This window comes from Pseudoliparis swirei, chromosome 6 (assembly GCF_029220125.1).
Source record: "Pseudoliparis swirei isolate HS2019 ecotype Mariana Trench chromosome 6, NWPU_hadal_v1, whole genome shotgun sequence".
NCBI lineage: Eukaryota > Metazoa > Chordata > Actinopteri > Perciformes > Liparidae > Pseudoliparis > Pseudoliparis swirei.
In genome coordinates, this window is record NC_079393.1 from 18502359 (window position 1) to 18529963 (window position 27605).

Consider the following 27605-nt stretch of genomic DNA (forward strand, 5'->3'; position numbering starts at 1 on the left):
AATTAAGTCTCTCTGTTTGTAAATTTTTTGTCTGCAGTTGTCTACTTTAAGTTATTTCCTTTGCGGGATTTCTTAGTGTCTGTGACTTTTTTTTTAATTGGGTGTGAATGAGTCAGAAATATTCTTTGGGAAATTAAAAGATAGTCGTTAATTCGTCTTGAAGGTCCAAATGAAGATATGGTCAGAGACAAATGAGAAGGACGTGAATGCTGTTATTTGAAGAAATAAACAAAACAACAACGGTGAATTTGACAACAACAAAAGAAAAACTATCGAAAAGAATTCCACTAAAGTGAAAGACCGTACGGAGGTGTTGCATGAGTCGATGTGTATGTGGGTGCACTGGTCACAGCTGTCTCCCTGTGATGGATGATGAGGCGAGGCACGGTTAAAAGAGAAAAATAGGAAGGAGAAGCGATAACGATAACAATGAACAGCAGAAACAGAGAGGAATACATAAATGCTTTCTGTATGTTAAAAGGAAACAATATATTACGACGACTGTGCCTGAGATGGGATTTCATACAGAACGCCACACCACGACAAAAACACAACATAAAAGAGCAAGTGAAGGGCAAAGGAGAGATGGAAGAGAGAAGAATAGCCATTAGCGTGTGACTCAGAGGATGAGTAGAGGACACAAAACAAGAGTCTAATTGCCCGACTAATTGGAGTCTTTGTTTCCACGTTCCCTTCATTGTGCTGAGTGGATCGAGTCAGACAAAGGAGCTGGGCTGGGCTGGATAACACAAGACGGGACTGGTGGAGCGACACAATATTCAGAGATTCATCCAAAATATGAAATATGTATTTGGCAAGAACATATAGAGTGGGAGAGACACACCCCTTTCACGGAGATCTCAAGGAAACGTTTGTCCTGTGGGTTTGTGTAAAGGAGTATACAAAAGCCCCGTTGCACAACATCCACACACACAAAGCCTCTGTATAACTAACCTGGTTGGTAGTGAGCAGAGCTGAAATGGAAATGGAAACAGTATACTTTCTGCCCTTGGTAAATACCAGTCTTCTTTTTCGTACTTCCCCTTCATCTCATCTCTCTGCCCGCCGGCTACAGCAATTTCCTGATTCTACTTTTGCAGTATCTCCTCTCTTCTTCCGACTCAATTTCTCATTCAAGCTATCTGACTGTCCCCCGGTCTCTCTCTCTCTCTCTCGCTCTCTTGCCAGATGTCTCCCTCTCCAATACCCACAGGTGGCCCTTTAAATAAAAGACTGTGCTCGGCGAGTGCTCTCCTCTCAACTACATTAATGATACCAGTGTTTAGAGCTGCCCCAAGGAGACGCACAAACTTCACTTTTCTCCCCTCTTCGCTCCATTCCTCATGCATTCGTCTAATCCATCAGAGAGCTATCACGCTGCTCTTCCCTGCAGCCTCAATAAATCCTCTTTCTTCCATCACCCCCCCTTCGCTCCCCCCCCTCCTCTGCTCTCCTTCATCCTCTGCTCTTTCCCCATCCCCCCCCCCCCACCCCTTCCTCTCCTGTATCTTGTCCTTCTACCCGACGCTTCTCTTCTCCGCTATCTAACGCTTCCAATTCTCCCATATGTAATTATCTAATATAGCGTTACAGCATTATCTTCTTCAATGCTCTTTCTTCTCCACGCCTCCACTTCCCCACTTTCTCACTTTGATTTTGTATCAACACTCCTTCTCCTCTGCTACTGGCCTGAATGCGTGGATATGTGAAGAAATGACACAAAACTAAGAATGGGTGTCGAGCAATGGCTTGCTCTCCTGGGGTTTGTTTATTTGTGCCACACTGAGAAGCATATGCTCCTTTCATCACAGCAAAGTGCAATTACAAGTATTACATTTCATCAAGGTCAAACACTTCATGTGCAGGAGAAATGAAAGAGGTACACAATTATACAGCCTATTGGAAAGTTGGAAGGATTTGCCAAGGCCAGCAACATTGTTCTCATGTTAATAAATCCCATTAAAATATAACAAATTTACGTAACTAACGTAGGTACCTAAGTATAATCTATGCATCCAAAGCCTGATGAAGCCTGTTTTTCCACGCTACAAAGCTCTAATATTGTCTAAAACACACACATCAATAAGCCACACTGCTACAATGGCTGAAATGTTCCATCACTACCATAAACACAGGAACTCTCATGTATTTCAGGCCAATCCAGCTATAAACAAAGTGAAATAAGTGGAAATAAACTATATATTTTTATTTGGTTATGCTCAAAAACACATCTCCCAAATATTCAAAACAATAACAGGGCCTGTGACCAACTTTTCATGAAGATTGATGTCTTCAGTAGTGCTGGGTGAGTGTAGCCCCGAGCCCATTCATTACTTTGTTGGAAGACAAGAATGTTTACAGCTGTTTTGAACCACCACTCCAAGGCAGTGGGAGAAGACGAGATAATTGCTTAAATATGGCGTTAATGTTGCACTCTTTCTTGGAAGGCATTTATAGCGTTACACTCGGTTGCATGCACTGACACATAACGTAATGAAAAATAAGAGCTTTGGAGAGAAGTGCAAGGCCTGCTACTTCCTCATCTCTGCACACCTGGCAAAACATAAAAGTTTTGCATTGTTGGTTTTGGAAAGTTACAGAAATTGACGGCTGCAGCCCCCGCTCGCCACTCTGATGGTGAAAAGATTCAGGGGTTCGGACTCGGTTGGACCGTTCGACAAGCTTCCTGACACCTGTAAGCCTCCATGGTTTTTGATCTCGTCATGGGGGTTTGTTGAAAATGAGAAAAATATAGAATAATGCTCATCATATCTTTTCAACTCCTGTCTAGGTAGGTAGGTAGGTGTTTGTGTGTGTGTGTGTGTGTGTGTGTGTGTGTGTGTGTGTCCGTGCAAACACGTGCCTGCCTTTGTGCCTAACAACTGATCTCTTCTCATGACATCTCGAAACTTGATATTCACAAAGTCCCTTTTCAAACAGATTAAGTATCCGTTCCGCAGCTGCTCAGAATCTAATTCCTGAGTTTCCTCATTCTGAGCTGACCCTCCATCATCATTAATGTCTCTAATCACGTTTGGCCAGAAGCAGCCCTGTGTTACCGTCCGGTGGTACTCGTGCATGACTGCCAATCCGATGTCCGCCACAGTCTTCCACGTCTCAAGGGATGTGCATCAACCCCTCAAAAACATTCTGATCAGACATAAGCCACACATGAACACAGAGGGTCGCACACACTCAGACATAGATGTGTGCCCATCACGCATAGGAACAGATGGCAAAGTAAGGGCCCGGAGGAAGAAAGTGGGACAGAGACGTCTTGGCAGCTTGCTGGCAAAAAGCTTCAGTCCAATTCAACTTGCTATTGTTTTCGCAACCAATTACCTCGAGCGGAGAGATGTTGACATTCAGGGATAAGTGTGCACACATGCCAGACATATATAGAAGTTCCCTCATGTGTAAACACTTCGATATATAAAGATCAGACAGTGCAGGTGCGATATTCAGCAAGCATCCTCGCTCCATCAGTATTCCTATGATGCCATGAGCACTAGTACTATACTTTCCTCTCTCTAAGTGCTCGAGTGTCCACGGCAGCTAATAGCCAGCCGTGCTTAAATGATTCAATTATAGATACTGAGAGATCCCAAAGTGAAATAGCTGGTCATTCGCCACTCGGTTTCCCTCATTGTTAAAGGGAAAGCAACGGTTAAGTCCCGCCTTCCATCTATTATCGGCCTTCAGAGCTTTTCTGTTTTGTCAAGTGTATGGGAAACATATTGGAGCGTTTGCCGCGTGTTAAAAGCACAAGAATGAAAGGGAAAGAAAGACAAGGAAGGAAAAAGGGGAGAACGTTAGGAGAAGCAAGAAAGGGCCGAACAAGTAAGAAGGCTCACACACACACACACACACACACACACACACTAGCATATAGAAAAGGAAGAACACACATCAACGCCCACGTGTCTGTGGAGGATCCGGCGTAAATGTCATTTCCAGCAGTTTGTGGACTGAAAGCTGCTCCTTCAACATGCCAGCTGCCGCATCCCGGAGAGCCGGAATCCTCCCCTGACTTCACCTCCTCACCACGCCTCTGTCAAAGGTCAGCGGCAGCCATTTTGAATTCCAATCATTACACCTAAAAAAGGTGAAAATCTTGACGGACCATTACTCTAATGTTTGGAAACTCATCCACAGAAGTGCATACAGGTGAATGCAAACACACAGAAAGTGTTTAATATACGCCGTTTGTCTTTTTTTAATTCTCACCTTGCTGGCGGGATTCGGCCGGCGCTCATTAAGCTCTTACATCTTTCAAACAATATTCCCTCCAATCTTCGCACTGTCAACCACATCCCAGTCTGAGCTGCTCGAAAGGTTCTGAATGACTTGATGCCAGGCACGGTGTCAGACTGAGCTCAGTATGCAACTCAGCACAGTTCAGTTTATGGAATTTTAGCAAATGTCAATCTCCCCGCAGATGTCTCTCCAGCCCGAGGCTCAGAGAGCGGAGGCGGTGTTGACAGGGTTATGGGGTTCCTCATCGGACGACTTCACTTTCACTCATCAAGCTGTTGTGACAGCACCTAGCAGGCGTTGCCAACATATTACCTCGCAGGTATTAGCAGAGGTGGTAACAAACAGTCATACAAACAAAGAGAGACACCTTCAACTTGACACGGGTGTTATTTTAAACCTCAGGTTGTGGGTGTCATTAGAAAGAAGTAGGATGTTGTTACTCCTTACTTAGACAAGTCTAGTTTGAGTGTGTGTGTGTGTGTGTGTGTGTGTGTGTGTGTGTGTGTGTGTGTGTGTGTGTGTGTGTGTGTGTGTGTGTGTGTGTGTGTGACCTGGCTTCGTGGTTATTGTGATCCCAGTATCTGGTTTAAGGCTTGTTATTTACAATATTGTCCAACCATTATTTTTATTTCCAATTCATTCATGACAAACGTCCAATAGCAGTAAGAGCAGCAATCATATCATCTCAGAAGCTGGGCAGGCAAATGTTTTGTATTATTATTATTATTATTATTATTATTATGTACAATGGTAATCAATTATCAAAATTGGGTCCAGCAACGAATCATTATTGCTAATCCCGAATAAGCAACTGATTCACAGCAACAGGGACACATGTTCTTCCATCTTCAAGTTGTATTCAGCAAACTTCAGAATTTGAACACATGCCCAACTATCCATACTCACACACTCTCACACACACACACACACAAACACACACACACACACACACTCTAAGTGTGAGTCATTGCCTCCAGGTGGCCGTAGCCAGGTGGTGTGGATGGCGACCAGATCTCATTAACAGGTGTACTGATCCTACGTTCCTGTCCATCCCATCCACTTAAATAGCCACCACGGGACAAACGTTCACACACCTCGGTTCCAGCGGGGTCGCGGCCCACTGGTGAAGCTACTTTTCTGAGTTCAGTTTTTGAACAGCGTGCGTCTCCCGCCGCGTGCTGTATGCACAACAGCATATGCACACTTCTGAAAGCCCTCTGCCTCTCCTACCTCATCTGCTTTTATAGCTTCAAATTCCCTCCCCACATGTAAATGCCATTCTGGCATAAGAGAGCGAAGGCCATAAAAAGTGAGTGAGTGAGAGACAGAGATAGAATGAGGGTTTTGATGGGGGAAATGTGGTATAATGTGTATATATAAATATATATATGTGTGTGAGTGTGTGCTTGCAGTAGACATAGTGGGAAGAACTCCAACAGGCGAGAGAAGTGTTTCAAGAAAACCCCTCAACAACAATGTGTTTCATTCCCTGACACTATGATTCAACCCTGCAGTCGCCATTAGTCACTGTTCACTCAGCTCTACGACAGGCGGCTGTACAGCTCCAACGAACCGAGACGAATAAGTAACCCCGGTCCAAAGCGAAAACAGAAAGAAGGTATATGAAAACAACACGCACACAACACAAACAGGGTCTCTACAACGTTGCAGAAGTGTCTGCTGTGTTTCATTCTGCTCTCTGTTCCATTACCGGTACATTTCGGAAGACTCGGTTCTTGTTCTGCACCATTCAACTCGATTCTTTTGTGCTCAATTTTTACTTTACTTTTGTCCCATTTCATCCTGTTCTGGGCTCAATGTGATAAGTCTTGGAACAGCAGCACGTACATTGTGAAAGCTGTTTGAAATTGTAGCTTTGTGGTAGAATGGAGTCTATAAATGGTTTCAAATGGCCCTGAACTTACTCGTATAATAACAAATTGCCAATGATTAGAAGTAGCCTTGTACGACTAATCATTTTCACTGTGGCTTTCCATCTGCACAATTCACTGTAATGTTCAAGAAACATCAAATTTGTTTGGTTCAATTATTTCCTGATTTTATCAGCTTTACACATGTTTTAAATTACCAGGTGATACAATCAGTCCAATAACTGATTATTATTGCTGTACACATACTTTTTCTCTTTCTTTTTGAAAATGATATCTTGTTTTGTTCTGCCCTGCTAATTAAATTCAATTATATTCCCATTTAATTTGAAGAATTCCTTTTTATGAATGCACAGCGGTTAATGCTGCTGCACACACAATGTGCTCAGGAGGTGTGAGGGATGGATGTCGCGCAGGGCCGCAGAGGGAACATGGAGATGACAAATAAAATGCATTGGCTGCGGGAAGTCATGAGATGCGGAGAGGAATTTTCAACGCCGCGGTCTTCCACAGACAAATGCACAGACCTATGTGCTCGCACGCCCCAACAAAAAAAACATGTTCTCTCATGCACGCCCACACAGAAACATCAAACTAGATTCAGCCTATGTATCTCAACCGAGACGTCAGGTTAGAAAATAAAAATATTAAAGATATTTTGAGAGAAGGGAGCGAGCAACAATTGGGGCGTGCCTGTGTGTGTGTGTGTGTGTGTGTGTGTGTGTGTGTGTGTGTGTGTGTGTGTGTCTCGGGTGATAACTATCATGGTTTGACCAGATCTCAGTGGGGTAGAGAGCACACAGAGGAGGCATGTTCTCTGCAACAGTTCTCCTCGAGTGGTCCATTTTACAACACACACACACACACACACACACACACACTCCAGTTTTAGAGGAACATTCAAAACTTTTACATTCGTAAAAGTAGCAATACCATAGTTTAAAAACTCATTATTACAGGTCAAAATTCTGCATAAAGTACATTATTTTTATTTGAATATGATTATTGATGCATTAAAGGGTACCTGTAGTGCAAAACAATATGTAGCCAGATCAAAAGATAATGTGTTTCTAAAGTGTATTCATGCACTGACGGTCCAGTATTCAATAACAATACGTAGTTTAGGCTGTTCAAAGTCCTCAAATCCGACATGCGACATTGCACTGGAGCTTGAATATGTCGCGGGTGGTGTGACGTCACATCGTTGAGAGATCGACAGCCAGCCACAGCGGATGTGTTCAGATACCAATGTAAACAACGTCGAGCGCTCGCAAACAAATGCTGAGAGATTGAGAATATGGACGATGAAAGATTGTCTGATTCAGCAACTGGATACTTGTTTGAACCTTTAAAAGCAGACTATCCCCATTTAGTGAATTGTGACAGCGATGATAGCGATGATTCTGATGAAGTTGATGCCGAAGGACCGCCGGTACAGATGCTTCACCGTGCGGACCGTGCACGCAAGTCGGCGGACGTTTGGTGCAGTTGTGGGAAATGTGTGCCACAAAAAACAGACAGAGAGTGCATTTGTTGTAAAGAGCACGAACTTATGTCCGATGATATAGTGTCATTAGACCTCATCTGCTTCACACAAAAGCGTGAGCTTGATAGCTACATCGCGCATAAGCCAGCGCTGGAGATGTCTTTCATTGATGCAATGTTCGGCCGACATGTTCGGGGTGCTAGTGACTTTTCTTTGCTCCGTCCGTCCCGATGCGCGCAAACCGGTGTCGGGAGCTCCGCGGCGCACGAGACGGCGGGCAGAGGACTGTCAACGCAACACGTAGAGACAGAAATGACGTGCTTCTGCTGTAATGTGGCGCTATAGAGAAAGTGACAGGGGGGCGGGCCAAATGTTTTTTATGTCATGCGATCTACCAATACTACGCGCGATCGACTGGCAGGTCGCCGCGATCGACGTATTGAGCACCCCTGATATAGATTGTGTAATTCTTGAGGCCACCGATCTATCCCAAGAAGCAACGCGTGTAGAAGTGGCTCCGGATTGGCTGAATTCCTTTCAACGACTCTACGTCATAGTTAGCTTTGAGCTGGAGTAAATAACTAGCAAAATGGCTGCGCCCACGGATTCGGAATTTTGACAAAGAAATGTAAATCCTCGGGCTATGCGTGACTTGTTGACAATAGCAGCGGGGTAAATATGATTTATTTGATGCGCCGAATGGATGTAGCACGTTGTTGTTTTGCACTACAGGTACCCTTTAATGACTTTGATGTTGCAGATGAAAAAGGCTCATTTAAATGACTATATATGCTGCCAGGCAGCTTGTGAATTTCCCTAAGTGGGACAATGAAGTCTCATCTAAAAGGTATGATAATACATCATCATTATTAATAATAATAATAATAATATACACTTTTATTAATCCCCAAGGGGAAATTAGTTCTCTGCATTTAACCCATCCTTAGTTATTAAGGAGCAGTGGGCTGCGGTGAGGCGCCCGGGAAGCAACTGGGGGTTCAGTGCCTTGCTCAAGGACACTTCGACTTGCAACTAATGGGGAGAGCGGGGATCGAACCCGCAACCTTGCGGTTGCAGGACGGCCCTCTTGCCCCACTGAGCTACAGCCACCCCCTCAAATTATCATTGATTATATGATCATCATTCATCAAAATCTGCAAATGAACTATTACATTTGTCAAATAAATGTAATGGAGTGGAGTAGTGGTATAAAGTTGTGGAAATTCTCAAGTAAAGTACAAGTACAAACGAATGGAACTTCAGTACAGTAGTTGAGTGGATGTACCACGTTACTTTCCAGCACTGATTCCTCCACTAGACATGTATTTGATGTTCCTGCCATATTCTGCCTGCACGCTTGGTTGCTTTGTTCTTTTTATTGCCAGAGAACCAAAGACGCTTGTCAAACAGGAGGAGAAGAGAGAAAATACTTCCGGCAGCCTCGTCTTTATCGTCGCTCTTCTTCTTCTACTAATCTTAAGTCATCTCTCTCTGCTTACTTGTAGTCTGGTTTGCCTTCTAGGCCGAGAGAATTCTACGCACAGACACAAACAAATACCAGCCAACAGGTCCTGCTCTGCGTTCAGTCCCTTCTGGCATTGATTGTCATTCATTTTATTATGTGCTGTGTGCGTGTGTGTGTGTGTGTGTGTGTGTGTCTGTGTGCAAATTAGTCATCACAGAAGGGAGGTAGAATGTTCAATACAAGCATGTTTTTTTAAAGAGTATTGCCATTTTTTGGGGGTTTTATAAATCTTAACAATCCCTCTCAGAATGATGCGTAAACATTCATGAGGAGACCTCGACACATGAGGAGACCTCGGAGCGACGCAGTGAGTCAGACTGAATTTTACAGCAACGTCAAAGGAATGCGGCTAGTAAAACAAAGAATATATTGTAAGCCACAAAGCCATATATGACACTGTCACTGAATAACTTCCATGTCATGTTGTCATGTGTTTCTCCTAGATTTGACTTGTAGTCTTCCTTGCATGATGTTGGGCACGGCTATATCTACTCTATGAAACAAACGACAAGAGACAGAGTGTGTGTGTGGAGGATCAGGGCTTTTGATCTGTGTGAGTGTGTTGTATTATATCAGTACAATGTACACCCACTAGGACCATATGGGGCTTTAAATCACTCTATAATTCCACAGATGTACACTACCGTTCAAAAGTTTGTGGTCATCCAGACAATTTCGTGTCTTCCATGAAAACTCACACTTTTATTTATCAAATTAATTGAACATTTCATAGAACATATAGTCAAGACATTGACAAGGTTAGAAATAATGATTAATATTTGAAGTATTAATTTTGTTCTTCAAACTTCAAGCTCAAAGGAAGGCCAGTTGTATAGCTTATATCACCAGCATAACTGTTTTCAGCTGTGCTAACATAATTGCACAAGGGTTTTCTAATCAGACATTAGTCTTCTAAGGCGATTAGCAAACACAATGTACCATTAGAACACTGGAGTGATAGTTGATGGAAATGGGCCTCTATACACCTATGGAGATATTTCATTAGAAACCAGACGTTTCCAACTAGAATAGTCATTTACCACATTAACAATGTATAGTGTGTATTTTTGATTAATGTTATCTTTATTGAAAAAACAGCGCTTTTCTTTGAAAAATAAAGACATTTCTAAGTGACCCCAAACTTTTGAACGGTAGTGTAGGTCACGTAGATCACTCATAAGGTCAGTCTGAATCAGTGATGAGCGCCACTATGTGTCATGAGGTCCATTCGTACTGCTGATATGGCTGCAGCCAACAAGGATTCATGAGGAATTAAACTAGGAAACTTTTTCACTATTTCTATGACCCATCAGACATTTTAATGTATATTTCATCGTCTAGTGTGTTATCATGACTCTCGTCCCCCTTGAGGGTCGCACTTCTCTCCTGCCGGTATAACAGGGCTTTCTGTGTGTCAGTATTATATGTAGACAGTGCATTGGCTGCATGTGATAATCTGTTCTGCTTGGATTTCTCGTCTCCGCCTCTAGGTAGCCAGGGTGCTTGATGCTCTCTAGAAGGTGCAACAAAAACAAATAATTCATAAAGTTGTTATTATATTCATTGTGTAATTGAAGGTAAAAATTAACCTTGAAAAAATTCACAAAAACATGACGATGTTATGGCATGGATCTATACAGCTTTGGCCAACTTGCACTGGCGTATTTACTACATTTTCTTTGAATACTGATTGGACATAACATAAAATATCTCTTCAACATTAACATATTGATTCAAACCATATCACCGAGCCCCAGACGTGTCTCGTCAGTCATCCGTGATAAAAATGTCTCACACTAAGAGTGACATTGTATCCATCACCCACAGCTTCCAGCTTGTGAAAGAAGTAAATACCCCAACATTCACAAATCACAGGTTTCCTTTGTCTTCACTGTGTGCGCTCATCATCCAACTCGCACCGGTTTGAAGTGATCAAATATTCTGAACCTCCACACATGTGTGAGGTTGGGTGTGTGTGTGTGTGTGTGTGTGTGTGTGTGTAAATAATTTACATCTCTTCATCTTCATCCAATTGGGCACATGTGGGAACCCAAAGGAATAAGAGCACCATGCTTAAGGAGCACTTCTCCTGCTGCATAATAATACTAACTTAACAATGTAGAGGCAGACTGACTTCAGATCAGTGTTATTACCTTTGCATTGAAAATGCGGAAGGTTATGTTTTGATCGCCGCGTATTTATTTGTATGCGTGTTATTCGCCTAACTCAAAAAGTATTAAACCGAATCGCATGAAATTTGGTGGGATTGGTTATTATCGGGGGACCATTTGATTAGATTTTGGGATCGATCGGGTCAAAGGTCAAAGGTCAAGGTCATGAAAAAGGTCAAAATCTTCTTGAATCGCATGGAATTTGGTGGGATGTTTGGTTATTATCCGGGGACCATTTGATTAGATTTTGGGATCGATTGAGTCAAAGGTCAAGGTCAAGGTCATGAAAAGGTCAACATCTTCTTCAATCGCATGAAATTTGGTGGGATGTTTGGTTATTATCCGGGGACCATTTGATTAGATTTTGGGATCAATTGGGTCAAAGGTCAAGGTCATGGAAAGGTCAAAATCTTCTTGTTACCATAGCATGGTCAATTTTTATCCAATTGGCATGCAACTAATGCCAAAATGTTCATAATGCAATGCCCAATCTTGTGATATGCGAAGGTATGCGCTCTACCGAGTGCCCATTCTAGTTAAAGGATGGTTTTATGAGTGTGAATCCCAGCAGTTAGGGAGAGAGATGTGGGGAATCTGAGAGGAGCTGATTGGGCGATACATTTTCATCTCACATTGAGAGAGGGAGGCGGTTCAACTGTTATGATCCTCAACAGTCTCACACCTGAGGACACCACTCCAAATATGTTAATTCATACGCACATGGCAGTACACACCTGCACACAGAAGAGACGCACACCACCTGCTTTGTCCAGTGAACACTTGAGCCACTGATGTCCTCCTTCATGTGAGCAATAACAGCCCTCTGAAGCAATTATGTTATAAAAGAGGCTGCAGACCAACATGAATCGTCTCCACACGATCACTATAAACTGCCTCTCAACAGTTAGAGAGACACTTTCCGAGGTCCTGAGAGGAGCTCTAGTGGTGGTGTGATGTTAGATGTTAGCAGGGTCTCCAATCCTGGATTGAGAGTGAATGCAGTGAGACGCTAAAATAAAACATACACAGTTGTCACAGGTACTTACTGCACAGACTTGGAGGACTGGGACCTGAACTTGCTGAACTCGCCTGGAGCCGTCCACTCTGTACCCAGCTGAAAGACACGAGAGAGGAGACACAGACCAGAGCGAGTGTGAGAGAGCAGGGAATAAGAGCAGTATAAGAAATAACTGCAGTAAAAAGACATTTTTGGAATTGTTTGCGAGATAAAAAAATCCAACTTTATGATTTTTAGGCACTGACAATAATATATTTTGGAATGGTCCAGTAGGGAGGATTGCGGTAGCACAGCAAATATAGAGTATATTGGAAAACTAAATAATATGCCCCGAGGCAACAGGGAGAGTCAATCAGGAGGCCAGTTCTGATTGGAAAGTGAGCAAACAGATGAGTGCTAATGACTATAAACAGACAGAAAATCAGAAAGAGGCATTCCCTGCCAATACCGAGACTAAGAAGCCGGCTCATCGGGATGCTCGGAGCTGCAGTTTGAGCCCTTCGGTCGAATCAGTGCCCATTCATTTCCTCAGCAAGCCAACGCGACTAATTAGGGCCCCAGCTGCTGCTGATCCATAATGAAAGAATACGGCGAAGATCATAGTCGGCATGCCTTTTATTGTTTGTGCTGGCCACACTTTCGGGGCTTGAAACTGGTGAGAACGCATTGCGGCGTGTGGCGTTAACACATCAGAAGAGCCTTTCAGCTTGTAAATAGCTGCTGATTCTCACTCTGGGGACCACGATGAGCGGCACACACAATCACACACACCTACAAGACCATGACACACACACATAGTACAATTGCACCTCTGAACATGTTTGCTGGCATGAGAATAGAGCCACCATGGTATGAAAATGTGAAAAGGAAAACAGGCAGTAATGTCGGCCCAAAACCAACCGGGCCCCTGGCTGTGCCAGAGCCTCTGAGAAGCAGTTGGCAGGAGAGGAGGACACAATGTGCGCTACTGTGCCTTCACTCCGGAGCACACAGCATTTCCACAGCAACCGTTTACTCACAAATTCCTCCTCCGGCACGGGAAGAATGCTGGAAGTTAAATCACCGGGAGAGAATATTTAAATGAAACCGTGAGTCAGGAAAATTACATTTATACGAAGGAAACTTTTCTTTCAAATCAATACCCATGTATTTAAACATTTGCAGCAAATTACTCTGTGTTGATTTTTTTCTCAATAGGATAGTTGGCTATGTTACATAAGCCTCCAGGATGAGAATGTCGGTTAAACTTAATTTACGGACCCAAATGACCTGAGGCAGATTCCCAGACTTGTTTTTTCACATGGATATAAAAATGTTACCTGTGAACCGACCATAAACTGTATGAAAAGAAATGTACACTTTTATTTATCACCGTGGGGTAATTCTTCTCTGCATTTGACCCATCCTTAGTAGGAGCAGTGGGAGCAACTCAGGGTTCAGTGTCTTGCTCAAGGACACTTCGCCATGCAACTAATGGGGAGAAGTGGACATAGTTGTCATCACCTTTTTATCATACCTGTGCTTCACAATACATGTGTGCAAGTTGCTTTGAGCATGTACTGAAACACTTAGTTTTATTCATAAATGAAATGATAGCCGACACTCATTTAACTCTTGGACTGCTTTAAGTTTTAATTACGTTAGCTGCGCTCGTCCCGACTCACGACGGGGAACACCGCAGGCAGCAGTGCAGCAGAGTCTCATTGACGCTAGTCTCTTTCAAAAGAACCATCATTAAAATAAACTCACAGTGAAGTGCTGTCGGAAAGTTAAAGAACTTTGACAAATCATAGCTGAGTGGAGTCGGAACCTCGGCAGCACTTTAACATCTTTTAAAGCAGAGAAAAAGAAAGCTGTGACTTAAAACTTTGCACTGAATATAAAATGGGAAACTTGCATTACAATACGGATGAAAATGTCTCTGCAGTTACTGTAAGTGTTTGTATTCTCCCCGTGAGTGAAATGTTTTCTCTGGAAAGAGCCGTTAGTTCAGATGAAAAAGAGAATGATCACACAGCGGAGACAGCAATGCAAAGATATTAATCTCGGAAAGTCGTGTTTTCTAGTGCCGACACTAAATATAGTAAATATATTTCATATAGGTTTTGAAATAAGTGAAACAAATCTGTGTACGGGGAGAAGACATGACAATTGCATTTCCAAAGCAAATGAAAATTCAGAAGAGACATTAAACGATCTCCCCTCGATTTAAGAAATTTCCTAACAAGCTATTTTTAACGTCTGTTGACCTCTAAACCCTGACTCCCTCGTTCATAATACAAGTACATACAAATGTTTTTTTGTGTGATTCATGAAACAACTTTGCCCAGCGCACTATACTGCATATGATGTTTTAGACTGAATTCATAAACGTAGCTCATGTACATGTTTTGTATGCCTATATATCCATTTCCTTCACAGCCTTTTAGATGCTCTCGATTCTTTAAAAAAAGCTGTACATTGGGGATTTAAAAACATGTAGCTTTACACAAAAGAAGGAAAGTGTTAATGTCAAGGAGCAAAATCACCTTGCAAAATTAAAGGTCATTTGTCTCTTTTCTCCCTCGTTGGTTAGTCAGCTGTGCGTGAATGATATCGGGATCAAAGGCCTTGTCACAACACCGTGCAGCGCCTCAGCTTTCCCACGAAAGTGTCAGATGTTCCCCAAGGTGTGCGTGCACATGCCGTATAGACATGAGAAACACACACACACATTGAAGCATGAGTTATTGCTTATCGAGAGCGCTGTCTCCTCACCAGAGTAGGCGGGGGGGTAAATCAGAAGGCAAGCAGCCAGGGAGCCGCGAGGGGCCCTGTAGCACACACACACACACACACACACACACTTCTTTATATCACATCTTAAAACACACCCCCTCACTGACATATTGTCTTATTTTCTTTCTACTTCAGAAGTCTCCTCTGAGAAATGAAGCAGGAAACTTGGGGACCAGATTTCTTAAACTTAACGCAGCCGTGCTCTAACTTAACCTCTCTCACAGACACAGACACACACACAGATACACACACACACACCGACTCTGTGTGAAGCTCCTCCACATATGCAGGTGTCTCGAGAAAACTAATTTCAGATAGCCACTGGCCCTGAAACACTGAAGAATGAAACGCAACACAGGGTCAAGAAATCTAAAGAAACATGAGTGTGTGAAGGCGCTGTGGACACATTGCTCCTCTCTCGATCGACTTCTTTTCTTCAGCCTCTTTCTTTTGCTCTGGATGTGAAGGGGGCAGTAATAGAGAAACAGCGGATCTGCGATAGAACTTCTGAGTGTTTTCTCTCTCTTATTCCGACTCGCCTCCAGTGTCTGTTCTTCAAATTGAACTGGGAATCCAAAGTCGTATGCGAGAGGCGAAGCCCGCCCGCCCCATTCTGGTTGCTTCCATGCATGCATTCATGAAGACGCCTGACATTTGGAGAACGGTGGCATTCTTCTTGTTGGACTAATGGCCACATTCCATTTAGCCGTGTCCACGCCACGGCCCTGGCATTGTTCACTGTGGCTCTGTTTGTGTGTGTGTGTGTGTCCATCATCACCAACCATTCATTCATTTCATCGACTTCTTGAGATCTAGGCCTAGGGGACATATTTATTAGTCGTGTGTTACATACACAGTGTATAGTTTATTGAGAGGACTGTTAACTGTCACGCACAAGAACAGGTGTAAAGAAGAAGAGAGTTTGCAGAGCTACTGTACATATTTTAGTTTTTCTTGACAACCGCTGTAGAGAAGGGTTATGAATGGGGTTTTTGTTCCTCCCCTGGAGGTAGATACAGGTTTTTATTCACTTTAGTCTGGCGTAACATCAATCTGCAGACACTTCCAACTGGCTTGAGTCTAATAATCCATCACAATTATCTTTATGTCTGTTTTCATTGTTGTCAACGTTTCATTATCAACGGCTGGTTATACATCTGTTGGTGTAGTTTGAATCAAATGTTCACTAATGCAACTGGAAGAAGAATAAAAGGCGGCATGGAAATGTGATGGATGGGTTGCCTTTCTCAAGCAGGTTTAAAATGTTTATCTCGGGTGCATCCAGTTTGTTTGTTCTTTCTTTCCAAATGTACTAGATGCAATTTCAACTTGAAACTTCAGTAATGAATGAAATCCATTATGGCTTGTCAAGGTTTTCAATCCCAAATGTGCAATATATTACTTTTAGACAGATGTTGTTACCTGGCAAAAAAGAATCTGAAAAAACACCAGAGTGGGTTATGTTTCTGCTGACATGGAGATGTTGTTGCAGCAGGCAAAGCCCGGGCACTAATTACATTAACGAAGGCTTCTTTCTATTCAAGCGTCCCGGTAAGACATGACAGTGTGACAAAGAGCACACAGCACAACAATGAAAGTGAAGCCAGTATGTATTGTATTATTAACACCTGGGCTTTTCTTTCTGTGTCATTTCAAAATGTTTTTGGTGAAGAAAAAAAAAAGGTCGATATAAAACTGACATTTAGTCCATTGACTATGACGGCCCGAGCAGTCAATATGGGAAAGTGGCTGTGTTGTTTACACATGTTTTGATGTATACGTATTACGTATGTATATTATATATTAAGAAAACGTAATTCTGAGAATAACCTTCCTTTTTTCAACTGCTGTACACAGTTACACCGTTTTAATCGTGCGTAACACGTCAGGCTGTCTTGATTGAGAGGATGAGCAGCTGCTGAGTCTCGTATCGATTCCACTTCCCCGAACCAGTTGTGGTTCTTTTTGTGTCTGCGTTGACAATTAGACAAGGTTTCATATAACTTATGACATACTTCAGTGCCTGTACGTGTCTGCACACACACACACACACACACACACACACACACACACACTTTGTGCTACTCATCAGTCTCTCTCCAATTTCAGATGGGCTTTGGACATTGTGATTGAAGCAAAACCTCGTCACAGATTAGCTCAGGGAAAACAATATCATAATGTATGCCAAGGCGGGATAATGGGTGATCTTCAATCTCATTCGGTAAATTTGCGCACAGATATAATTTTCTTTTGGAAACCACACTGACCATAAAACAATGTCTGGTATGTCTTTTAGGGGCTGTGTGAAAGGTAACTGCATGACAACCGGACCGAAGGGCAGAACTTCTTTTGTCTGCATATATGTGTGTTTTGCGTGCGTGTGTGACAAAGACAGAGCTTGACCTCTGTAGATGATGTCATCTTTTCATTAGGATGTCCTGCGAGGAATCAGGAGATATCAATCACATTTAGAAAGCTAGCCACGGAATGCTGACAGTGGTCTCCACGGAAACGCCATGGACACACTTCAGCACTTTGCTTCTCGTCCAATCGCTGCCAAATGTCTCGTTCCAGCACATATCATATATAGAGAGACACTGACACCAAGTACACATTATTTATAATACAATGTGTATTTTTAGAACAGTGAGTCAGGTTACGAATAGAACAGGAATTGCAGCCGTTAGAATGAGCAAAGATTATAAACTTCGATGTTTCATTACGCTAGGGGCTACAATTTGATTAATTGCTTATAACTAGTGGTTATCATGAAACCCACGATCGGATCGCATCACTTATCAGAGTCACGGGTCGGATCAGCACGAAAGAAAAAAGGGAGCAAATATTCTTTTGCATATCCCTGATCACGCTTTTTTCCTGCTGATACTAATATTCGATCATTGATGATCCATATAGATACAGATCCCTTTGATGTTTGACTGTGGCAGCTGGTCTACAACACGCCACACAATGTTTACTTTGGTTTAGTAATTCACAGTGTTTGTCTCATATCTAATTGGGTTTTTTTTAAATCTGCTTCAAACATCTGGATTCACTTAGGTTTCTCACCAACACTAGATTGTGCAAGATTACATCTTTATAAAGTTATAATTAACCTTTGCCTAATACTCTTTTTCACTGAACAGAGCCTGAACGCATCATAATGTAACTGATCACATCGTGTCGATGTGACCTTTCAACACGGGTTGGTTGTTCACAATGTAACATTATCAGACATCGGCGATTAGAAAGGCATGCATGCTGATCGCATATATTACAGAATATTGGCGAATAACAACCGCTAGCAAAATATTATTATCTGTGATGGTTAACGTTAAACTGTAATGAATCCGTGGTTCACATACAGGCTGGACCAAGAGAATCAACAATGGTCCTTTATACCACTAATCATAACATAAAGATATACATCAGCCAAAGCAAAACAAACCTCATGAACCAGTGACCAGTGAGACCAAATAAGCACCGACTTTGAAGAAGCATCCCGTGGCGGTATAGCACACACAGAGGAATGTAATGCTTCAATCTACTACATTAACACTGATGGATATCCACAGATAAGATGGTTCATCTTCCCTTTAATTATTATATATTTAATCCAATAATTTAACACTGGTATGATTGTAATTGAAGTGTAATTATCTCATTTTCATTTTCAGCTGTGAGTGATTCGTGGCATTTAAACAGCAAACAAAGTGGAAAGAAAAGTTGTCAAAGACCTCTTTAGAGCTAAAGGTCTTAAATCAGGCTCGGTAGTCAGCCTTCTTTTCAGATTAGCAAAGCACTGCATTATCAGTTTCGCCATAACACTTGGGATGTGCCAGGACATCAGTACAGTTAGTATTTGAAACCGTAACTTATAAAAGTTGTGTGTTGTATTTCAGGTCCTAATTCCACAAAATAACACCAATTTGTGTTCACCCTGGTGCAGACCGACAGACAGCACAAAGAGAAACACAGCGGGGAGTGAGATGTCTATCTGTGAAACACGATGTGTCTCTGAAGACGGGGCTGTCAGTCAGCCAGTGGCAGAATGAGTGATCCCTGGCCATAGCATTGCTCCCGTGCCATCACCGAGATGATATTTCCCCACAGCTAAATGTCACATCAATATTGCAGCCAGCTAATTACTCTCATCTCCCATGAAACCCGGTGACATCTCACATCCCGTTGGAATCCAGCAGCTCCGAAGCTGGATTTTTCTCGTAATAAATATTTGCCCGGAGCACCCATTTGGTGCGGTTCAAAACACTGTTCAGCCCTCGTGCTTCCTTTCCTTCTTCCACACTTCAGAAGGTTTCAAAATAAAACTTCATGAGAGAAGGCAGTAGCAGCACAGCTTGCCTTATATTGGATTGCGGGTAGAGGGTACTTCAGGGACAAATGGAAAAGGAAACAATTTTTCACAGGATGTTTGACAGGAGGATGCAAGTGTCCTGCGTGCCGGAGGTGAGTGATGGCCTGAGTGCTCGGTGGTGACATGAGGTGAGCGGATGATTAGTAAAGACAGACAAGGTCAAAATGCTCAGTGTCCCACCCGTTGCTGTAAGGCTGAGCTACGAAAAGTAACGGCCTCAGCATGGATGTTAGATCAAAGTCAAACCTTTCCAATAGCCTTTGACCCTTACAATGCAATTCATAACGAGAGAATATTTTCTCGTATTTACTATGTTGTTGTGTGTATGATTGTGTATACAAATAATGACACATCAGATAATAAAGTTGCTCTAATGATAAGGGTTTGAATTCCATGCACATATTGTACTTTCCCAGAGGTTTACAGTACGCAGAGGGTTTTTTGCTATTAAATTCATGACATTGAGGTGTTGGAAACTATTGAGGCCCCAGTAGATTTAGCTTCTTCCTGTAAAAGCTGGTTGGCAAGCAATATTTATGAAAGCCAGAGACTGTACTTGGAGGCGTATCCTTCGTGAATTTGGAGAGAGTCACAAAGCATTAAATTGTTTGAACCCGGATTTTTCGTGGATCGACTCATCCTGTTCAGTTCAGATATTATGCAAGAATGCAGCTCAGCTTGGTGCTTACCTGTCCCACATAGACCAGCAGCCTGGCGCTGAGAGGACTCTCATCAGGACTCAGCCAGAACTCAGAGTTATCATCAGACGATACCGAGAACTGGAAATCACCTGGAGGGGAAAAACATGATCAAAGCGTGCGTTGACGGGAGTAGACATGCATGATCCCAGATCAGTATAATCTGAGAGTAGTCGGATAGGGCATGGCCCCATGTAATAGATTCTTAGGTCGAAAAATACCCAAAAAATGGATGCCCGGACTGCAGTGGTCACCGATGACACATTTGGCTGCAGTGATATGTAAAGCCTTAAAAATGAATTTCTAATCAGTATGTAGGAACTAGGTGAATGGAAAAGAACATTTGAGCACAGATATAAATAGGCAGCCAGTATAGTTATTAATTAAGTTAATCTTTCATTACAAAAGCAGAAAATAAGGATACTTATACTCCAAACGTCCATTTTGTCTGGCAAAACTATCAATAGTGGGAGCTCCGTGGAGCCAATTCCAAGTCGCTGCTTGTGACACTTTACTGTAACAGTATATAGTCCGAATCAATCTTGTATTACAGTGTGAATGAATTCTCCAAAGAGACACATGTTTTGTGTCTGATTAAATCAGAAGGATACAAGAGCCACTGCACGAGTGGCCTATGGATTGGGCGCAGGTCATGACCGCAACACTGAGCAGTTGTTATAGTCCATAATCTAGATAACCTCCAAGCATTTCTATACGGTTAACTCAATCAACCTACAATAGCATGTAAAGGTTGCGTCTGGCAGAGTGAGGTGAAGGGTACTTGTTAGAGGGTGAGGTGAAGGGTACTTGTTAGATTGCTTGTCAGAATCCTGGCCATAGCATGACTTCTGAGTCACGCTGGACGAGCCATAACACAGGAAAAGGCCACAGAAGAGACTGCAATGAACGTTAATCCAATTAATAACTTCATATTATGCAATTTGTATAAGTGCACTTGGGTGTTCAGCACTTTCCGGTTACTATAGCAACTGGATTCATGGGTAGGTCCATGAAGGTCCCACAATGAGATTTAGTTGTGAGATCCCTGGCATTCAGCCCAAAGAAAAATGTGAATATTCTCTATGTTAGTGGCTCTCAAGAGCCTGGATTGAGAGGGCTGTGGTAATTATCTATACTCTTGTATGGGGCACATGCTCCAAGGCCCTCATCCTCAGAGGAACGACTCGCTAACAAGAAGAGCTAGTTACCATCTCTGTAAGGGTGAAGAAAGCCAAATATTCTCAAGCCATAGTTCTTCCACTTGGGAGCAACGGCCAGCTTCTTCAGTGTGGTTCTGGTCTGCAAACAGAAACATACATTCAGATTATAGCTCAAGCAGTTTTTGGACTCATACAATAATTAATACGTTTCAATATTTTTTTTTATGCGAGTAAATCATATCCTCTAATTTGCCATTCTCTTATCCAGCCCAATCTAATGAATCAAGGAGTTAATTTAAATATAAATGAGGCTGGCATAGTTCACACAACACAATTTTAATCCAGATTTTTCACTTTAACAAAAACACCAGAAGAAAAGATGCAAATCTGCATGAGCACTTTATTTTTTATTTAAATAAGTTACGGATGTACATTTATATTTTTTACATGTTCTTATGTACTATTGTAATTGTATTGATCCACCACATGATGAGACACTTTCACTGAACATTTGTTTAAATCGTTAACACAGAATTCATAAACAAATGAATAGGGACGACACAAGATATATCTATTTAATGGATTTTACTACGGTGCGAATTGAATTAGGTAGCTGGAAACAGCTGATCAAATCTGTGACATTTCATCAACAAAATCGACACTCGCTCGCTAGACATGAAAAGCCAACTTCTGTCTCCCTCTGTTTGAAGATAACGATTGATTGTTTCAAATGTCACTCTGTTCTACTTACGTGAGGGTAGTGAGGGAAGTGCAGGTTCTTCCTGAGTTGGGCTGTAGAGGAGCCACACCAGTCCTCAAACACGTGCAGGTTGGCCTGGCCCTTGTACTGCCGACACAGAGAGAGAGACGGGTTAGTGCCGGCTGCAACAACAGCATCACATTAGCTCTTAAATAGGCAGAATATGCTTCAGTACTTCAGCTACTGGAGGTCCCATCACGACAGAAAGAACTGCCATTTGCAACGGTTCCAGTAGATATATTTTAGTGCTCAGATGTATATTATTTCTGATGCCTCTCCCCCGTGCAGGGAGAAATGAGTTCTTGGCGAAACATATGACTGCAGCGTGAAGTTTCCAATGTTCTCACTGTCCTGACTAAGAGAAGGTGACTGAGAGCTCGTCAGGAGTACCTAGGGGTTGGCGGGGGGGGGGGGGGGGGGGGGGGGTCTGCGGCAGTTTGTCAAGAGCTCATATTCTGACATTTGTCTAAATTACACTAGAAGTCACAGGACACAGCCAGGGCAGATGGTGAAACCAGTCTGCCCGGGGGTATAGCTTCCTCACAGACAGGCGTGGTTCTGCTCATACACGAGAAGAGATGACACGTCGGTGAGTCGCGCCGCTTTGGAAGTGGAGTGTTTTGTTATATTTAAAACATACAATATATATATCAGATCAAGTTGACCGTTTTCACATCCTTAAGCACATAAACACTCACCACGATATGCATCGTGCGGTACAGAAAGTGACACATGCACCATTTAAGCATGGCATGAGGTCTAGAGAAGTGTCACATGTACACAGCGCAAGCAACAGTGTGCGTCGAGCCGTAGGGGGTTGTCTCTGGGATTTAATGAACTGAATTGCTGGACGATCAACCAACTGCACCAACACACATATGCCTTCATCAATGCGTCGTGACAGCCGGCCCAGCAGGACGCCGCCATATAACGTAGATATAGATATTTAGAACGTCACACAGAGCTTGAGAAGTAAGCCGACTCTCACCCAACGAGACGGTGCGCTGGGGTTGCCTGCTCGGATCAAAGCCAACGCTGGCTGCGTAAAGGTAGCCGTTCTGCGTGTGAAGCAACTGCTCGCTGTAAAGTCAACCAGTGTGAGCTGTCAAACCAATCAATCAATCAGGAAAGTGAGCGTGACCTCGTGACAAAAACACGCACACGCAGACGCACACATAGCAGCAAAGCCTGTGGTGCTCCCATCAGAGGGATTAGAGGGGTGAGGCGGCGAAGCCTTTCAGGGTAAACAGCTCTACACGACTGCAGAAAGACGTTGATGGAAGGAGTCATGCTCGTTCAGTATCACACAGGCATTCTAACAGATGGCCTGGCTCTAAGTGGTCATTTACATTTAGCTCCCGCTGCTGTATGGTCAACTAAGTGCCCCGCACACCAACGGCAGCGCTGCGATTACAACTCATGCATTAACCATTATATATTGTTCTACAAACATGTCAGTTCAAAGCAGTGCGACTCACACTTTTTGTTCTTAGATTTCCGTGCGCATGTTTTATTCTTTCTATTGCTCCTGCAGAAAGACCAGGCGACAGAGTAACAGGGGTTTTTCTGGGTCAGCAGATTCGAATCAGAGGAGAGAGCAAGGGAGTGTAAAGAAAAAGATGAGCAAGAATGTTTCAAAAGGGAGTGTCGGAGAGCGGGAATCACGGCGAGGAGAGAGAGATGTGTCCGGTCCCCGTGTAAATATGTGTCACGTCAAGCTTCATCTGGGTTTTAAAAGCAAACCTTTATCGGCCTGGCCCCCTCCTCACCCCTACCTACTGTTGTCACATCACAATAATAGGCCAACTTTTAGAGTCTCTCATCCTTCACATGCATATCCCTGTGTGGCCCGGGAGAGGACACATGCTGTAAATCCAGCTTTCTGCTCGCGGCTGCTTGTGTATAATTGATTATATTTTCTAGATGACCGTGCAGCGGGGGCTGTGTCTGCGCTCCGGCTTCAATGTGGAATGAAGCAAGAAGGAAGTTGTTTCTTTTCTTCATCCTTTAACCTCACCCTTTGATTTCTTTGCTCCGCTGACTCCTAAACTTTCCCTCGCTCATGTTACGTCATTGGACTTTTTCCCAGTGAGTGCTGCTTCTGTCTCACTCTGCCACTATCACTAATGCTGTCTTCTATTCCCTCTGACCTCTCTATTTCTGCCTCTCCATCCCTTCATCTCCGTCTACGTGCTGCCAGATGCTGTTGATCGCTCGACACCCTGCCTTTAGTTTCCCTGAGCTCAGCTGTCGGCTGTCAGTTTCCTGCGCTTTCTCTCTCCATCACGTTTTGTTGTTGTTTTGGTCTCCTCCTGATTCCTCCTGTTGGAGCGTGGGATAAAGTGTCGCTCACATTAACCGTTTCTATAGAGATGGGGAATTGTGTGCTTATGTGTTGTTGTTGATGTTGCTGTTTTTTTGGGGGGGAGGGATTGTGTAGAGACATTGATTGATTGTGCTGTAGCAGTTTGAGTCTTCTCAAACGACATCTTTCTCTCACGGCCATGTCAGCTCACTCAGCATTCGTTAATTGGCTAAAGAAGAGACGGAGTGACTGCTGCTTTCTCTCTTCCTTCACTCTTATTTGATTTCCTCTGTTCCTTAATCCAAAACCAGAGACAGCATTCTGTGCTGTTCTGAGCTAGGAGAGTAATCCACAAACTGGAAGGCTAAGAAAACATTGTTTACTGCACTTGAAACCGCTCCAACCAATTCACCGCCAGCTAGAGTGGACCACTGTGCAAGAGAAGAAGTCAAAGCAAAGTAGCTCCATCTGTCAATCACAATCATTGTGTCCGATCTGAAGGTGTGCTCACAGGGGACTTGTTTCCTTTGGCTTTGAGGCTGAATATTATGGGCACAAAGGGGGTATTTGCGGGGTCCTCCTGGCCCGATACTACCCAATTCTTCTCATTATTTTAGTGCTACATTATCAGCGATATGCAGTCATGACAGGTACTGCTATACTGACATTTGAGATATCTGAGAACCAACATTTTCAATGATCATTTCAGCAGATCAACACAAACATTCGTAATACGACTGCAGTACAACCGCATGTCTTAGATAGTGGATGAATTAATAAACAGTAAACACTGCAGTCCCTCAAGAAGAAGAAGAAGAAGAAGAGCACAGAATGCAGTTGCAGATAGTACATGTAGAAAATATGTATAATACATTATATGTTATGTGTGTGGGTCTATATATATATATATATATATATATAAAAAGATAAAAAATGACATCGAAAAACAATACATTCTCAAATTCATTGTAGGGATCATACCAAATGTAACATTATAAGATATTATTGAAAGAATCCTGCAGCTCACCTGTCCTTGAGCAATACACCGAACCCCAGACACTCAGCAAGTGCCATCTACTGTGTTTGCCATTTCAGAATACAACTTTTAGCATGGCACTCTATTAAATATGTAATGCATCTTTGATGTAAACAAAGTAAAGTATAGTTTAAGACTTTAACCTGTACACAGGTATCATGAGCTGAGGAAGTCTGGAGACCTTCACATTCCTTATTTCATCTTTTTGTCCATTCGTCTGTAGTTGTCTCTTGAGACAGAATCACTGTGTGCTGCCTTGTCATTTGTATCCTCCTTACTCTCATCACACTCCAGAGACCCTGCCGACAACTGTCCTACATAGAGTATCGTCCTAAGCTACCACAATGGCAAAGCAACACAGAACCTTCAGCCCGGGCGGCCATTACCAAGAGGGGAGGAGAGGGAGACGGAAGGAGCCAATTGATCTGTCAAATATGAGGAGTGAGGCAAGAAAAGAGGGAAGAAATACAGAATGACAAGTGCGGGGCGATGGAAGCCGAGTAAGAGAACAACAAGTGATTAATAAAAGACGTTAAAAAGAGTACAATATGCAGATCAGCTTAAGTGGCTGCTCTAAACGGCACTGTTACCGTCTTGCCTACTCTCCTCAGGCCACACATTTCCTCCACATAACCACATCTGTGAGCTCGGAGCATATCTCCATCTCTGCTTCTCTCTAATATCTCCTCTCTCTCTCTCTTTCGCATCTGCTCGCTCCATCAACCGGACCAACAAATCAGACTCTCTCCCTTTCTCGTCCCCCTCCTCCGGGAGGCTGCCTCCCTTTCTCAAAGATCTGGTGCAGCCTTCTGCGTTCCTGCTGGCAGCGAGGCACTGACAAATGGCCGCTCGGCGCACCCACTGACGAACAATCGCACCAACTGACACTGTAAATCCCTTTTGGATAAAAAATAAAAGAAAAAAAAGTGAGGCAGGATGTTCCAAGGCAAAGACACACTGGGGGTATTATACAATAGCACTCAGCTCACTCCCCCAGGGCATATAGGAGAGACAGCAATAAAGCTCATTGTTGATGCATCATAATGCATACTATACTGAGCTGTTATGCTGAAATGTACGTGTTGAACGAGTTATCACAAGACACATGCAAGTAATTCCCTCTGTGGCTTTGACAGGAAAGTCATTGCTTAAGCACATACCACAAAACTTCTCCATATGAATTTATAGCGGGTATTTAAATAGTTCAATGCCTATCTCATCTTTTTCAGCCCATTAGTAAGTCAGGAAGCAAGAATGAAGAGAAAGTGGGTTAAGTAGCTGAGATCGGCGAATAAAAAGACTTTTTTTTCTTTCTTCTAAAAGGTACAGAGGTTTGAAAAATGAGATTATAAGAGGAGAGATAATGAGAAGTGATTTCACACAGAGGAGAGCAGCCAGAGCCGAAAAGGCAAGGTCCATATGAACTAGATTCCAGCCTCATCAACGACTGTAATGAGCATTTGTATAATCTGCCATCTGTCCAACAATTACATGTCTTCTGTGGTTCCAGGGATATGGCATGAGGCGTGTGGCTGCAGTGGATATACGTTGAACTGAGGAATGCGAGACAGCGAGAATCTCCTGCAACAAGCTGTCGATCGGTCTCGCGACTGTAACGAGAAGCCGGGAATAGACACGACCGAAGAAAGAAAGATGGAGCGAAGGGAGAGGGAGAAAAGACAAATGCCACACTTCTCCCACGGTCGAGTCAATCTCACGTTACTGTGAGAGGACAGCAGGGTCGGAGACGAGAGGAGGATCCAACCGGTCAGGATGGCCAGTCAGTCAACCGGCCATCCTCCATCCAACCTCCCTGTGCACAATGTCACTGTATTTGGTTTGACACCTTATGATTATCCGATAACCATAACTGTGCCTACATATAATACATGTGAGATGATGTGCTCTCTTTGGCTTTAATGAGGAACAGCACACATGTAAATAAATAATTAAAAGTATTCCCCGATATCAAAGCAATCCCTTTTACTATCACTTTCTTTCTGCTCCCGAGGAGATAAAATAGTTTTTCTTTATGCTCAAAATCCTTGTCTGGATCCATGATGGATTTTCTGCAAATGACTGTTTATCCATTCATGAGTGGCTACTGCTTGACTCTTAAAGTGGGCCAGCTCTCTCTCTCGGCCTCT

At 43.0% G+C, this 27605-nt stretch overlaps 1 protein-coding gene across 2 annotated transcripts in view; it reads right to left on the reverse strand.

Annotated features, from left to right (window-relative positions):
* b4galnt4a (beta-1,4-N-acetyl-galactosaminyl transferase 4a) overlaps positions 1 to 27605 on the reverse strand; it is a 179741-nt gene that overhangs the window by 25057 nt on the left and 127079 nt on the right. The window contains exons 4-7 of one of the 2 annotated variants that reach the window (XM_056416859.1): positions 22109 to 22204; positions 21406 to 21496; positions 20189 to 20289; positions 12375 to 12442 (exon numbers count right to left, since the gene is read on the reverse strand). The exons of the other annotated variant lie outside the window; for it this stretch is intronic. Coding sequence (XP_056272834.1) covers positions 12375 to 12442; positions 20189 to 20289; positions 21406 to 21496; positions 22109 to 22204 — 356 coding nt within the window. The remainder of the gene's footprint in view (positions 1 to 12374; positions 12443 to 20188; positions 20290 to 21405; positions 21497 to 22108; positions 22205 to 27605) is intronic. 2 annotated transcript variants of the gene reach the window in all.